Consider the following 14526-nt stretch of genomic DNA (forward strand, 5'->3'; position numbering starts at 1 on the left):
AGAGGGGCAGCAGCCTTTTCAGTAGTTGCAGGGGCAACAGTCTAGTTGATCGACTGATCTGGCCTTGTAACATTAACCAAAACGGCCTTGCTGTGCTGGTACTGTGAATGGCTGAAAGCAAGGGGAAACTATAGCCGTAATTTTTCCCGAGGGCATGCAGCTTTACTGTATGATTAAATAATGATGGCGTCCTCTTGGGTAAAATATTCCGGAGGTAAAATATTCCCCCATTCGGATCTCCAGGCGGGGACTACTCAAGAGGATGTCGTTATCAGGAGAAAGAAAACTGGAATTCTAAAGATCGGAGTGTGGAATGTCAGATCCCTTAATCGGGCAGGTAGGTTAGAAAATTTAAAAAGGGAAATGGATAGGTCAAAGTTACATATAGTGGGAATTAGCGAAGTTCGGTGGCAGGAGGAACAAGACGTTTGGTCAGGTGAATACAGGGTTATAAATACAAAATCAAATAGGGGTAATGCAGGAGTAGGTTTAATAATGAATAAAAAAATAGGAGTTTGGGTAAGCTATCACAAACAAAATAGTGAACACATTATTCTGGCCAAGATAAGACACAAAGCCCACACCTACGACAGTAGTACAAGTCTATATGCCAACCAGCTCTGCAGATGACAAAGATATTGAAGAAATGTACGATGAAATAAAAGAAATTACTCAGATAATGAAGGGAGACAAAAATTTAATAAGTCATTGGTGACTGGAATTCGATAGTAGGAAAAGGAAGAGAAGGAAACATAGTAGGTGAATATGGACTGGGGGTAAGAAATGAAAGAGAAAGCCTGGTAGAATTTTGCTCACAGCACAACTTAATCATAGCTAACACTTTGATCAAGAATCATAAAAGAAGGTTGGATACATGGAAGAAGCCTGGAGATACTGACAGGTTTCAGATAAATTATATAATGGTAAGACAGAGATTCATGAACCGGGTTCTACATTGTAAGACATTTCCAGGGGCCGATGTGCACTGACAACAGTCTGTTGGTTATGAACTGTAGATTACAACTGAATAAACTGCAAAAATGTGGGAATTTAAGGAGATGGGACCTGGATAAACTGACTAAACCAGAGGTTGTACAGAGTTTCAGGGAGAGCATAAGGGAACAATTGACAAGAATGGGGGAAAGAAATAAAGTAGAAGAAGAATGGGTAGCTTTGAGGAATGAAATAGTGAAGGCAGCAGAGGATCAAGTAGGTAAAAAGACGAGGGCTAGTAGATATCCTTGGGTGACAGAAGAAATATTGAATTTAATTGATGAAAGGAGAAAATGTAAAAAGGCAGTAAATGAAGCATGCAAAAAGGAATACAAACGTCTCAAAAATGAGATCGACAGGCAGTGCAAAATGGCTAAGCAGGCATGGCTAGAGGACAAATGTAAGGATGTAGAGGCTTATCTCACTAGGGGTAAGATAGATACTGCCTACAGGAAAATTAAAGAGACCTTTGGAGAAAACAGAACCACTTGCATGAATATCAAGAGCTCAGATGGAAACCCAGTTCTAAGCAAAGAAGGGAAAGCAGAAAGATGGATGGAGTATATAGAGGTAATATACAAGGGCAATGTACTTGAGGACAATATTATGGAAATGGAAGAGGATACAGATGAAGATGAAATGGGAGATACGATACTGCGTGAAGAGTTTGACAGAGCACTGAAAGACCTGAGTCGAAACAAGGCCCCCGGAGTAGACAACATTCCATTAGAACTACTGACAGCCTTGGGAGAGCCAGTCCTGACAAAACTCTACCTTCTGGTGAGCAGAATGTATGATACAGGCGAAATACCCTCAGACTTCAAGAAGAATATAATAATTCCAATCCCAAAGAAAGCAGGTGTTGACAGATGTGAAAATTACCGAACTATCAGCTTAATAAGCCACGGCTGCAAAGTAGTAACATGAATTCTTTACAGACAAGTGGAAAAACTGGTAGAAGATGACCTCAGGGAAGATCAGTTTGGATTCCGTAGAAATATGGGAGCACATGAGGCAATACTGACCCTACGACTTATGTTAGAAGCTAGATTAAGGAAAGGCAAACCTAGGTTTCTAGCATTTGTAGACTTAGAGAAGGCTTTTGACAATGTTGAGTGGAATACTCTCTTTCAAATTCTGAAGATGGCAGAGGTAAAATACAGGGAGCGAAAGGCCATTTACAATTTGTACAGAAACCAGAGGGCAGTTATAAGAGTCGAGGGGTATGAAAGGGAAGCAGTGGTTGGGAAGGGAGTGAGACAGGCTCGTAGCCTATCCCCCATGTTATGTATGTGTATGTATATATTGTGTATATTGAGCAAGCAGTAAAGGAAACAAAAGAAAAATTTGGAGGAGGAATTAAAATCCGTGGAAAAGAAAAACTTTGAGGTTCACCGATGACATTGTAATTCTGTCACAGACACCAAAGGAGTTGGAAGAGCAGTTGAACGGAATTGACAGTGCTTGAAAGGAGGATATAAGATGAACATCAACAAAAGCAAAACTAGGATAATGGAATGTAGTCAATTTAAGTCGGGTGATGCTGAGGGAATTAGATTAGGAAATGAGACACTTAAAGTAGTAAAGGAGTTTTGCTATTTGGGGAGCAAGGTCGAAGTAGAGAGGATATAAAATGTAGTCTGGCAATGGAAGGAAAGCGTTTCTGAAGAAGAGAAATTTGTTAACATCGAGTATAGATTTAAGTGTCAGGAAGTCGTTTCTGAAAGTATTTGTATGGAGTGTAGCCTTGTATGGAAGTGAAACATGGACGATAAATAGTTTAGACAAGAAGAAAATAGAAGCTTTCGAAATGTGGTGCTACAGAAGAATGCTGAAGATTAGATGGGTAGATCACATAACTAATGAGGAGGTATTGAACAGAATTGGGGAGAAGAGGAGTTTGTGGCACAACTTGACTAGAAGAAGGGATCGGTTGGTAGGACATGTTCTGAGGCATCAAGGGATCACAAATTTAGCATTGGAGGGCAGTATGGAGGGTAAAAATCGTAGGGGGAGACCAAGAGATGAATACACTAAGCAGATTCAGAAGGATGTAGGCTGCAGTACTTACTGGGAGATGAAGCTTGCACAGGATAGAGTAGGATTGAGAGCTGCACCAAACCGGTATCAGGTCCAAAGACCACAACGGCTTCACGAAATGCTGGACACTGCTATTCCATGAATGTCCAACATTTTATTTCTGTATTACTAGTTTGAAAAAAGAAGAATTGGGTGCTTGCCATCTGTGGCTGGTAGCCAAACTGTAAAGTACAAGTGAGACTATATACCTTGTACTTTAGTCTGACCAATTGCTGTTGTCCCCCCACAAGTGCAAATGCCATATTTACTACATCGAGAGACACCCCCTCCCCCTTTTTTAATATTAAAACGAAGTTGTAAACTGTTATTGGTGTGAAGTATCGTAAGACAAGCCTAAAAATGTTACCTTATACCTCTGCTAAACTCACAGCACTTGTTAATTGCCCACATTTTGGCAATTAAATGTGAACAAATTATACACATGAATATTTATCTTTCAAACTTTTTGCTTATTAAATGAGACAGCCTGTGATACCACTAACCCCCCCCCTCCCTCCCCCTCCTAACCCACCAGCTTTTACTGTCTTAATTCGGGATTACATGGAGTTGAGAAGTTCTTAGGTATCCCCTGCGCCTTGCTTCAGGTAATATCTTGAATAATCGGGAAGCCTTCACTATGTTTTTCTTTCGTACAAACTAAAGAACTTTGTTCTCCAATTCATGAAACCTTACCCAATTTGGTCCCTTTCTGTAATGCAAAATTTTCTTTCTGCTGCACAGCTGTTTGTGGTATCTGCTTCACAAATAACCATTAATTTAGAATAGGTGTCATTATCAGTCTGAACCAATTGTGAACCTCAACAGCTGCGATTTGCCTCCATTATTGACTGCTACAATTTATTGTGACAATAGCACTGACTGAATGACAGCAATATGTTGTCTTCTGGAGTGATTCAGCAGACATCCGACCACTTCATGCTAATAATAAGCATTATTAAATCGCCAAGCTTTAGGATCATCAGTGCGGCAGAGCAGTAGTAGTTTTAGTGCCATTGTTAAAGCTTGTGCTTAACTTGCTGTGCCACGTTTCAAGTGATCTCTGAAACATTTATTTACCAAAGAAATGTATACTATTGTTAATTTGTCCATTTGTAAAGTCATTTCAGTTCAGACTACTAAGTTTCAGACAAACTGCTAAGCATGGTAGTTGCTCATAAAAGCAAACTGAGGAGCTACTTCACTGAACAGTAGCAGCTCCGGTCTTGTAATCTGATATACAGCTTGGAGAGCTGTGTGCTAACCACATGCATCTCCATATCCACGTCCTATGATGCCTTTGGGCTGAGAATGACACAGCGGCAAATCTGTACCATCGGGCCATCATGGCCTATTCAGGTGGAGTTAACTAGAATAGCTCATAAAAAATCAAAGCAAGCAGGATGCACTGCCATGGTTGCCAGTCTAATTAAATCTGCTGCCAACTCCCACTCCGCATTCATCTTAGTGCTTGGCCAGATTGGTGCCACTGTTTCCCATACCACCATTATAAAAATAATCAAATAAAATCTCTGTAAGATTTCAACTAACAAATCTCAGCTGACTGCCCTTATATTAAGCTATTACATATGGTAAAAGTTGATCCTGCATTTTTCAAAGGACAAATCTAGAGAAAAAGTTCTTTATAGCTTGGTAAAAACTGTATTAACAACAATTTTGTAGACTGCTACTTACTCATCTCCTATCAACAGATGAGTACAATAATATAAAATTGGCTTCAATGTATACAGTATTACATACCTTACTTATCAGATCCTTTGCCAAATCTGATACATAGTCTGGTATTTTATATTTGACTTCTCGTATCAGACTATACGTTTTTTTCGAAGAATCTGTTTCAAAAGGCGGTTTCCCAACAAGAAATTCATAACAGAGGACACCTATGCACCAGTTATCTACATTATGATCATAAGGCTTCCCTTCTACCATCTCTGGAGGAAGATAGTCCAAGGTGCCGCACATTGTCTTCCGCCTGGAGCAAAAAAGTATTAACATTAAAAAGTTATTCTCAATCCTTGTCCTACAGCACCTAAAGGAAATACAAAGATTACACAAATTAGTAACAAGTATGACAAAGCACACTTTTAACAGCAACTGAGGCTAGTAACCTATCCTCCCAATCAAAAATGGTAATATTCTGATAGCAATGAAACAAGTACACTGATACATAACACCAATAACACAGCAAAGTTGTTTATGTATATTTATTAAAAGATAACTTCTCAGTATAACATGTGTGAAAGTTACATATGAAGTCTGAGGATCATCGAGTCTAACCTATGCTACATGAATCTCATTACATTCAAAGCAATCCTTTGTATTGTCCATAAGTGCTCTAAAATTACAAATCTAAATGTTTATCAAAATTTTTGAACTCTGGGCAATCAGAAATAATGAGCTACAAATGTACCCAGTTTATGTATTCTAGACAGATAAAATAGTTTGCAGAGCAATAATGAAAAAAGGACAGTTTAAGGAAACCAGGAAGTGAAAATCCATCAAAGTAACTTTTTTTTTTTTTTTTTAATTGTGTGAACTTATAACCCAATCCTTCCTGGACGAGAATATGTACAGCTTTAGTACATTGGATGTACACCGACAGGAAAGAGACAGCATTTTGAAAACAACAGACCCCCTTTCTGTCTGTTGGTTAATGCAACCAAGTTTACGTTGGCTGCAGCAGCCTCTCTCCATCTTAACCACTTCTTTTCAAGTTGATCACCCATGTGCTAAATGTGTGTAGTAACAATCAAATGCTTATTCAGACTTCTATTTTACTTGTATTAGTGATCTGAAGGAGAATTCATTTCAAGAAGTAATCTAATTGTGCTTATTGTTATATTTTGTGTATATAGATCATAAGTACAGCCAGAATAATACAGAAAAATACTAATAATTTAGAAAAAAATCAGAAAATCTGTGTGGGCATTGTTCTTTTATAAGATTGTTGCAGATGAGGACCCCCGTCATTTGCTCTGCCGAAAGAACTCCAAGTCATGGTGTAAGTATCGGAGAGCTTAACTCTGTATCTTGTAGGAAGGCAGCCGAATTGTCAGGTGTTCTGCCTATCCCTCTCCATTAACTGCTAGCAGTCAATAAGGTTCATTCTCTTTCCAAGTGGCTAGCTGTAAGTTACAGCTAGATGGTTAAAATCTCTCCTGCATGCTGCACTGTTGCCATGCTTCACAACAATCAAATTATTCATTCAACTGTTGGCTCTTTTTTTCTTGTAGCAATATGGCTGTGAATGTGTATCTGCAAATGTTTTGGTGTGACTAAAAAATATGTCTGATGACAGCAATAAATGAAGTACATCACAAGCAGGTAAGGGAGTTATTTGCTGCATTTATAACTTTTTCAAATGTGAATTTTAAAGCAAGACTCCTACTGCTGACATTTGAAGACACGAGAACTGACTGAAGAAGCACGTGGTGTCGGTAAAATAACTAAGGACAATTGTAAACAAAAGTGTCAGAGCTGTAGAAATGTTGGGAGAAGTTGATTTTGCATCGTCCAGGAAGCATCGGAATCTCTAGAAATCTGTAACACAAATGGATGGTTTTGACAACCATGTTTTAAAGCGCTACGCATGAATGGTAAATAACCAATATCACAAAAACTTGTACAGTTATGCCTGAGAAGACTGGCTTCAAAGGTAGCACTTCATCAATGTAAAGAATTTTAAAAGACTTTGGTTTCCAATATGTTAAGAAGAGAGTTTTCAGTTGAAAGAAGTGACCTAGGTGCAGCACAAATCACATCTTTCATAAAGATGCACAATGTAAGGAAAGGAGGTAGTTCAACAGAACATTACCTTGATGAAACATGGGTGAATCAGAATCATTCAAGGAAGACCTGCTGAAAAATGAGTGATGGTACTGGTGCTTTTGAAGTTTCCATAGGAATAGATTCACAGATAATTATTCTGCATTCTGGCTCTTCTTCTGGTTTTATTTCTGAGTGCAAACTTGTGTTTAGCTGTAAGAAAAACAGCACTGACTACCATTTGAAAACGAACACTGACAGTTTTGTGAAGTGTTTCACTGAACAATTCTTGCCATACCTTGCTTCAAAGTTGGTCATTACAATTGCCATACCAGTTATCATTGAGCTGTTACGGAGAAAACACCAAACTAAAAAACCAACAAAGCAGATATTTTGCCCTGGCTAATAAAAATATTTCGCACAGTATAAACAAGACATGCTTAGCTCCTGCAGCTGATAAATTTGAGTAGCATATGACAGAATGCGAAAACTTCACTTTCTTCCACGTGAATGTGGTTACATAGTTTCGTGTTTACCCACATATCACTGTCAGTACAGTCCCATGGAATTAATTTGGGCAAAGTTCAAAGATTATATGAGAGAAAAAACAAAATGTTCAAGATAACAGACACTGAATCACTTGTGCATGAAGTAACAGACATCACCACCACTTCAACATGGAAACAGGCTTTCAGCATGCTGAAAGACTTCAGGAAGAAGACTTTGGAAGGGAGGTGGAGATGGATATAAGACTGGAACCTATCATTGTAAATTTACAATCAGATGGTTCAGACACAGACTTGGATAGCAGTGATGATGGTATTATGATGTAGACTTTGGAACAAAGTAAAGTAGTAATATTTCTTATTTTTAAAGACATAATGTTTAAAAAGTGTGTTTATCAAAAATTAAATTGCATACATAGTATATGAGAACTTCCAAGCCTTTATAGATTGGAATTAAATAAATGTTACAAGGTACAAGTCTTTCAATTGGATGTCACTTCAGCGACTTCCATATCTTGAAAACCAACAGCACCCGGTGTTTCCCAAACAGTCGCCCATCCCAAGTACTAGCCAGAGCAACATTGCTTAACTTCTGTGATCAGATGGGAAACCAACATTACCAACATGTCAAGACCATTGGCATTGATTGCAATTTGTATCCAATGAAGTGTGCACACTACAGTGTTCAACACACTGTCTAAGGAGAGGACAACATTTTCCCAATGTGTTGTATGCTCTAACAATTTGCAAGAACGTAACTGCATAAATTCGTCAAAAATTTCTATGTTCTCAAGCCACAAATTGGAAAATGCCTTACAATGACAGGGACGGTTACCTTTCAAGATGTCTGTGGCTTTCAATGTCATTAGTCAGCATTCCCTTGAGTAATCCAGAAGATTGTTAATTTTTTGCTTGTTCAGTACATTAAAGAGACCTTTGGAGATAAGAGAACGACTTGTATGAATATCAAGAGCTCAGATGGAAACCCAATTCTAAGCAAAGAAGGGAAAGCAGAAAGGTGGAAGGAGTATATAGAGGGTCTATACAAGGGCGATGTACTTGAGGACAATATTATGGAAATGGAAGAGGATGTAGATGAAGATGAAATGGGAGATATGATACTGCGTGAAGAGTTTGACAGAGCACTGAAAGACCTGAGTCGAAACAAGGCCCCCGGAGTAGACAATATTCCATTGGAACTACTGACGGCCGTGAGAGAGCCAGTCCTGACAAAACTCTACCATCTGGTGAGCAAGATGTATGAAACAGGCGAAATACCCTCAGACTTCAAGAAGAATATAATAATTCCAATCCCAAAGAAAGCAGGTGTTGACAGATGTGAAAATTACCGAACTATCAGCTTAATAAGTCACAGCTGCAAAATACTAACACGAATTCTTTACAGACGAATGGAAAAACTAGTAGAAGCCAACTTCGGGGAAGATCAGTTTGGATTCCGTAGAAACACTGGAACACGTGAGGCAATACTGACCTTACGACTTATCTTAGAAGAAAGATTAAGGAAAGGCAAACCTACGTTTCTAGCATTTGTAGACTTAAAGAAAGCTTTTGACAATGTTGACTGGAATACTCTCTTTCAAATTCTAAAGGTGGCAGGGGTAAAATACAGGGAGCGAAAGGCTATTTACAATTTGTACAGAAACCAGATGGCAGTTATAAGAGTCGAGGGACATGAAAGGGAAGCAGTGGTTGGGAAGGGAGTAAGACAGGGTTGTAGCCTCTCCCCGATGTTCAATCTGTATATTGAGCAAGCAGTAAAGGAAACAAAAGAAAAATTTGGAGTAGGTATTAAAATTCATGGAGAAGAAATAAAAACTTTGAGGTTCGCCGATGACATTGTAATTCTGTCAGAGACAGCAAAGGACTTGGAAGAGCAGTTGAATGGAATGGACAGTGTCTTGAAAGGAGGATATAAGATGAACATCAACAAAAGCAAAACAAGGATAATGGAATGTAGTCTAATTAAGTCGGGTGATGCTGAGGGAATTAGATTAGGAAATGAGGCACTTAAAGTAGTAAAGGAGTTTTGCTATTTGGGGAGCAAAATAACTGATGATGGTCGAAGTAGAGAGGATATAAAATGTAGGCTGGCAATGGCAAGGAAAGCGTTTCTGAAGAAGAGAAATTTGTTAACATCCAGTATTGATTTAAGTGTCAGGAAGTCATTTCTGAAAGTATTCGTATGGAGTGTAGCCATGTATGGAAGTGAAACATGGACGATAAATAGTTTGGACAAGAAGAGAATAGAAGCTTTCGAAATGTGGTGCTACAGAAGAATGCTGAAGATTAGATGGGTAGATCACATAACTAATGAGGAAGTATTGAATAGGATTGGGGAGAAGAGAAGTTTGTGGCACAACTTGACCAGAAGAAGGGATCGGTTGGTAGGACATGTTCTGAGGCATCAAGGGATCACCAATTTAGTATTGGAGGGCAGCGTGGAGGGTAAAAATCGTAGAGGGAGACCAAGAGATGAATACACTAAGCAGATTCAGAAGGATGTAGGTTGCAGTAGGTACTGGGAGATGAAAAAGCTTGCACAGGATAGAGTAGCATGGAAGCTGCATCAAACCAGTCTCAGGACTGAAGACCACAACAACAACAACAACAACAACAACAACAGTACACTATAAATGCGCTCTCTTACTGTAATGTCAAATGAGTTAGTTTAAGGCCATGTCTGTTGACAGCATACTGATCACTTTTCCAGACGTCTTTTACATTAGTCTTTTCAACCTGTAATCTCTTTTTTGTGCACAGTGATTACACTTAACTACAGTCAAATACACCCATATACATGGCTTAAATAATACACATTTTTAAAAATTCTATGGAATAGAAGCAGTTGTCAAGCAAATATAATGATTTCAGTTTGTGCTTGAGGCTAATTTTCACTGATCAGTGTGATGCTGACTACTGTTAGTCGAGCTGCAGTCATGTGTCAAATAGTTTTATCTTCTGACTTCGGTCTTATATATCTGATGGAATAGACTGACCACGAGAGCAGTTGTGTTTTAATTTTAGTTCTGTGACAATGATTTTATATCAGCTGGCCTGCCTCATGTGTCATTATATCCAAATGATTTATAAGTGATGAGCTACACTCAGGTATGTGGCACTGCACTAACAGTAAAGTATATAGTTTAACTCATGTAAGCCCTCCCTCAAACCTGTCATGTTATATCTTCACAGATCCGATGATGGCACCTTTAGTGTGATGAAACCAGTCATCTAGTAAATGGTGTTTAAGCAATCTTGGCTTTTGAACTATTTCTACAACAGAGTTATCGCCCACAACACACTATGTGTTCACTGCATAATTTTATTGTCTCTCATGCTTTTACTTGTAATCTAGTCCAAACCACAATAAATTAAATGACAATTATTGCAAGCAGTTTCAATGATCTTGTCATCAGAAAACATCATTTTGGAAAAAAAGTTTTTTTGACATATTCACAGAACTGTGTCAGGTGCTCTCGCCTTCAGACATCATGCAGATTAAAGTTGTGCATGCAACACATGTGAAGCAACATCTCTCTCATAACAGCTGATCAAAATCTGTTTTAAAATTTATTATCCCCTCACAGATTTGAACGTATAATAAGATGTACCGTAAGCAAATGAACTTGATTGCTATCTGCAGCAATACCGTTCAGCAACATTGACTTTGTTTGCCCGCTCTCTGTTGTCATGCGTATGCAGATCATACTCCCTCCACACTTCTCTGCTGCTCCGTCTATGCATGATAGTGCCATCCTACATGACGTACCGTATTTACTCGAATCCAAGCTGCACTTTTTTTCCGGTTTTTGTAATCCAAAAAACCACCTGCAGCTTAGAATCGAGTGCAAAGTACGCAGAAGTTCTGAAAAATGTTGGTAGGTGCCACCACAGCTAACTTCTGCTGTCGAATATATGTAGCGCTACACAGGCATGCTTTGCAGGCACAAAGATAAATACTGGCGCCAAAACCTCTGCGTCAGTAAATAAATTTAAAAAAAAGGTGGAAGAAGAGCTTTTTTTTCCTCCGCCCCGAGCTTCGATCACTGCATTTTCATACACTATCCATCGAAGTAAATACAAATTCCGTATTGTTCATCTTCGAATGTTGCAGCGTTTCATGTACTACGAAAATCCGACTGGCAAGACTGTTACGGATGTTTGTCAATATGGCCAATCTGCGTTCTGAATTTTTTCCTGCCTGTGAGAAGAGATGGTTGCTAATAGGAACTTTTATGAATTGTGAATCACATGCAGTATTCTCTTAACCATAAGAATAATACGAATATAAACATTTTGTCACGTATTCTTTCGTTTTTGCTGCTATCTCATTTAAATTCTGTCTGCCTAATAAACTAAGAAACTAGAGTGAGACAACAGCAAACGTGGAAGAATATACATATCACGTCATGTTTATATTCGTATTATTCTTATGCGTAATAGTAATACAGTCAGAAATGAAGTACGGCAATTGACTAGATTTTTAAATCTAAGATGACTAATTTCTGTGCAGAATGTAATGTACTAAAGAGGCGTCTGCAAAGATTTTCAGCCGGAGAAAAATTTTCGCTTAACTCTCGTTCAGAACATCTTCTATCATACGCAGTCTATTATTTGGTTCTTGTTGATCATTATCAAAGAAAACAGCAGTGTAAGTAACAACAAATAGCAGTCTCTTGCCATTGTTTCGCTAATGAGACGATTCCTCTCTCTCTCTCTCTCTTTTTTTTGTAAGTGGCGGTAGCACACACAAAAGCATGCCATGCCGCGAGCGGCGACAGGGCGTAAACACTCATTATCAGAATGTGACAAACAATGCATGACAACAGTACAGTAATGCATCTTCAGCTTAGAGTGACGTAAACACTTATAACAAAGGGAACGGCACGTATCAGATCAAAGAAAAATAAGCAATCAATTAAAACCAGACGAAGCATGTGAAAAAGGAAGGGTACCCATATAAATACGGACGGAGCACCTGACACACAGCAATGGCTACCTGCTAAGCTTACATCTCGAACCAAACTACTGTAACTGTATCGTCATTCATTCAACCGAAATTGTGTCTCATATTACAATGGACCAACTTTGTTTCGATTTGGGGTTGCGGCCTAAAACTTTTCTCTCCCCTTGAATTTAGAGTCTCAAATTTCAGGTGCGGCTTAGATTCGGGAAATTTTTTTTCCCTTGATTTCAAGTCTCATTTTTCAGGTGCGGCTTAGATTCGAGTAAATACGGTAGGCTATAGTATAACTGGTGATGTCTGTAGACATAACCAAACACCCACCAACATCAGTAGCAGGTGTTAAACTTGTCTACAAAAACTTAGCTAGTGGAACTTGCTCACTAAGTGCATGCAAGGGTGAATTTCAAATTCTAATGAAGGTTTCAATAACAGTGTGGGAACACTTGCATGAAACAGTATTTGTGAGCCTCAAACCCCTAACAACTGGTGTCATGGATTCAAGTGTTGTGTTTCAATGATGGTTCTGTCAGCACGCTGAAAGTTTCCATTAGAATGGGCTTACAACCTGGGCTGCACTTCAAGAATGTGCTTCTGTCAGCTGACCAGCTGAGAGTGCAGTAGGTTGAGAAAAACCCTACAAACACCAAGAAGACAGAATTCAAAAGAGCGAAAAGAGCGCCTCTAAAAATAAGCCGGGAGGGGGGGGGGGGGGGGGGGGGGGGGGACAAAAACCCACAACACAAAGAAGACAACTAGGGGTCTGGCAAGTTTAAACTCTGAATGTTGTTTGAACAGATCATTTCAAATACTTTAAATCCATTTTCCTGAAAGCATGAAATTATTAGCTTCAGAACAATTTTCTCTGAAGCTAATACATCTATGTCAAAGACAGTTGGTAGAGAAATTCATGATATCACTTTCATTAAAGTATATAAGAATTACAGCAATCAAATAAATGGCGTGACAAATATTTAATTTTTTTTTTATAAATGCCAGTTTTTTAAGTCAACTACTTTTCTGTGAATTTCTACTGTGATAACAATGCTACTGTCCTACTTAAAAGAAGTGCCAAAGAAAGTGGTATAGGCAAGAGTATTCTAATACATAGACATTAACAGGCAGAATATGGCGTTGCGGTTGGCAGCTCCTATAAAAGACAACAAGTGTCTGGCGCAGTTGTTAGATTGGTTACTGCTGCTACAATAGCAGGTTATCAAGACTGAAGTGAGTTTGAATGTGATGTTATAGTTGGTGCACGAGTGAAGGGACATATCATCTCCGAGGTAGTGATGAAGTGAGGATTTTCCCATCAGACCACTTCACAAGTGTACCATGACTATCAGGAATCTGGTAAAACATCAGACCTCCAACATCACTGCAGCCAGAAAAAGATCCTGCAATAAGGGGACCAACGACGACTGAAGAGAATCTTTCAATGTGACAGAAGTGCAACCCTTCCACAAATTGCTGCAAATTTCAGTGTTGAGCCATCAACAAGTGTCAGCATGCGAACCATTCAACGAGACAGCATTGATATAGGCTTTCAGAGCAGAAGGCCCACTCGTGTACCCTTGATGACTGCTTGACACAAAGCTTTACGCCTTGTCTGTGCCAGTCAACACCGACATTTAACTGTTGATGACAGGAAACATGTTGCTTGGTCGGACGAGTTTCGTTTCAAATTGTATTGAGCAGATGGACATATACAGGTATGGAGACAACTTCATGAATGCGTGGACCCTGCATGTCAGCAGGGGACTGTTCAAGATGGGGGAGGCTCTGCAATGGTGAGGGGCGTGTGCAGTTAAAGTGATATGGGACTCTTGATACGTCTAGACACAACTGGCAGGTGACACGTACGTAAGCATCCTGTCTGAGCACCTGCATCCATTCATGTCCACTGTGTATTCCAATAATCAACCTGGGCAATTCCAGCAGGACAACGTGACATCCCATATATCTAGAATTGCTACAGAGTGGCTCCATCAAAACCATTTCTGAGTTTGAACACTTCCACTGACCACCAAACTCCCCAGATATGAACACTGTCTTGCAATATGTTGTTCAGAAGTGATCTCACTCCCCCCCCCCCCCCCCCCTCACACTCTTACTGATTTATGAACAGCCCTGCAGGATTCACAGTGTCAATTACCTCCACAGCACTATTTGAGACATTAG

General features: G+C 39.2%; 1 protein-coding gene across 3 annotated transcripts in view; it reads right to left on the reverse strand.

Annotated features, from left to right (window-relative positions):
- LOC124777817 (aurora kinase C-like) overlaps positions 1–14526 on the reverse strand; it is a 135506-nt gene that overhangs the window by 70067 nt on the left and 50913 nt on the right. For all 3 annotated transcript variants that reach the window (XM_047253339.1, XM_047253340.1, XM_047253338.1), the window contains one exon: positions 4831–5062. In XM_047253339.1, the coding sequence (XP_047109295.1) occupies positions 4831–5062 (232 nt within the window). The remainder of the gene's footprint in view (positions 1–4830; positions 5063–14526) is intronic.

This window comes from Schistocerca piceifrons, chromosome 2, assembly GCF_021461385.2.
Source record: "Schistocerca piceifrons isolate TAMUIC-IGC-003096 chromosome 2, iqSchPice1.1, whole genome shotgun sequence".
In the NCBI taxonomy this organism is placed as follows: Eukaryota; Metazoa; Arthropoda; class Insecta; order Orthoptera; family Acrididae; genus Schistocerca; species Schistocerca piceifrons.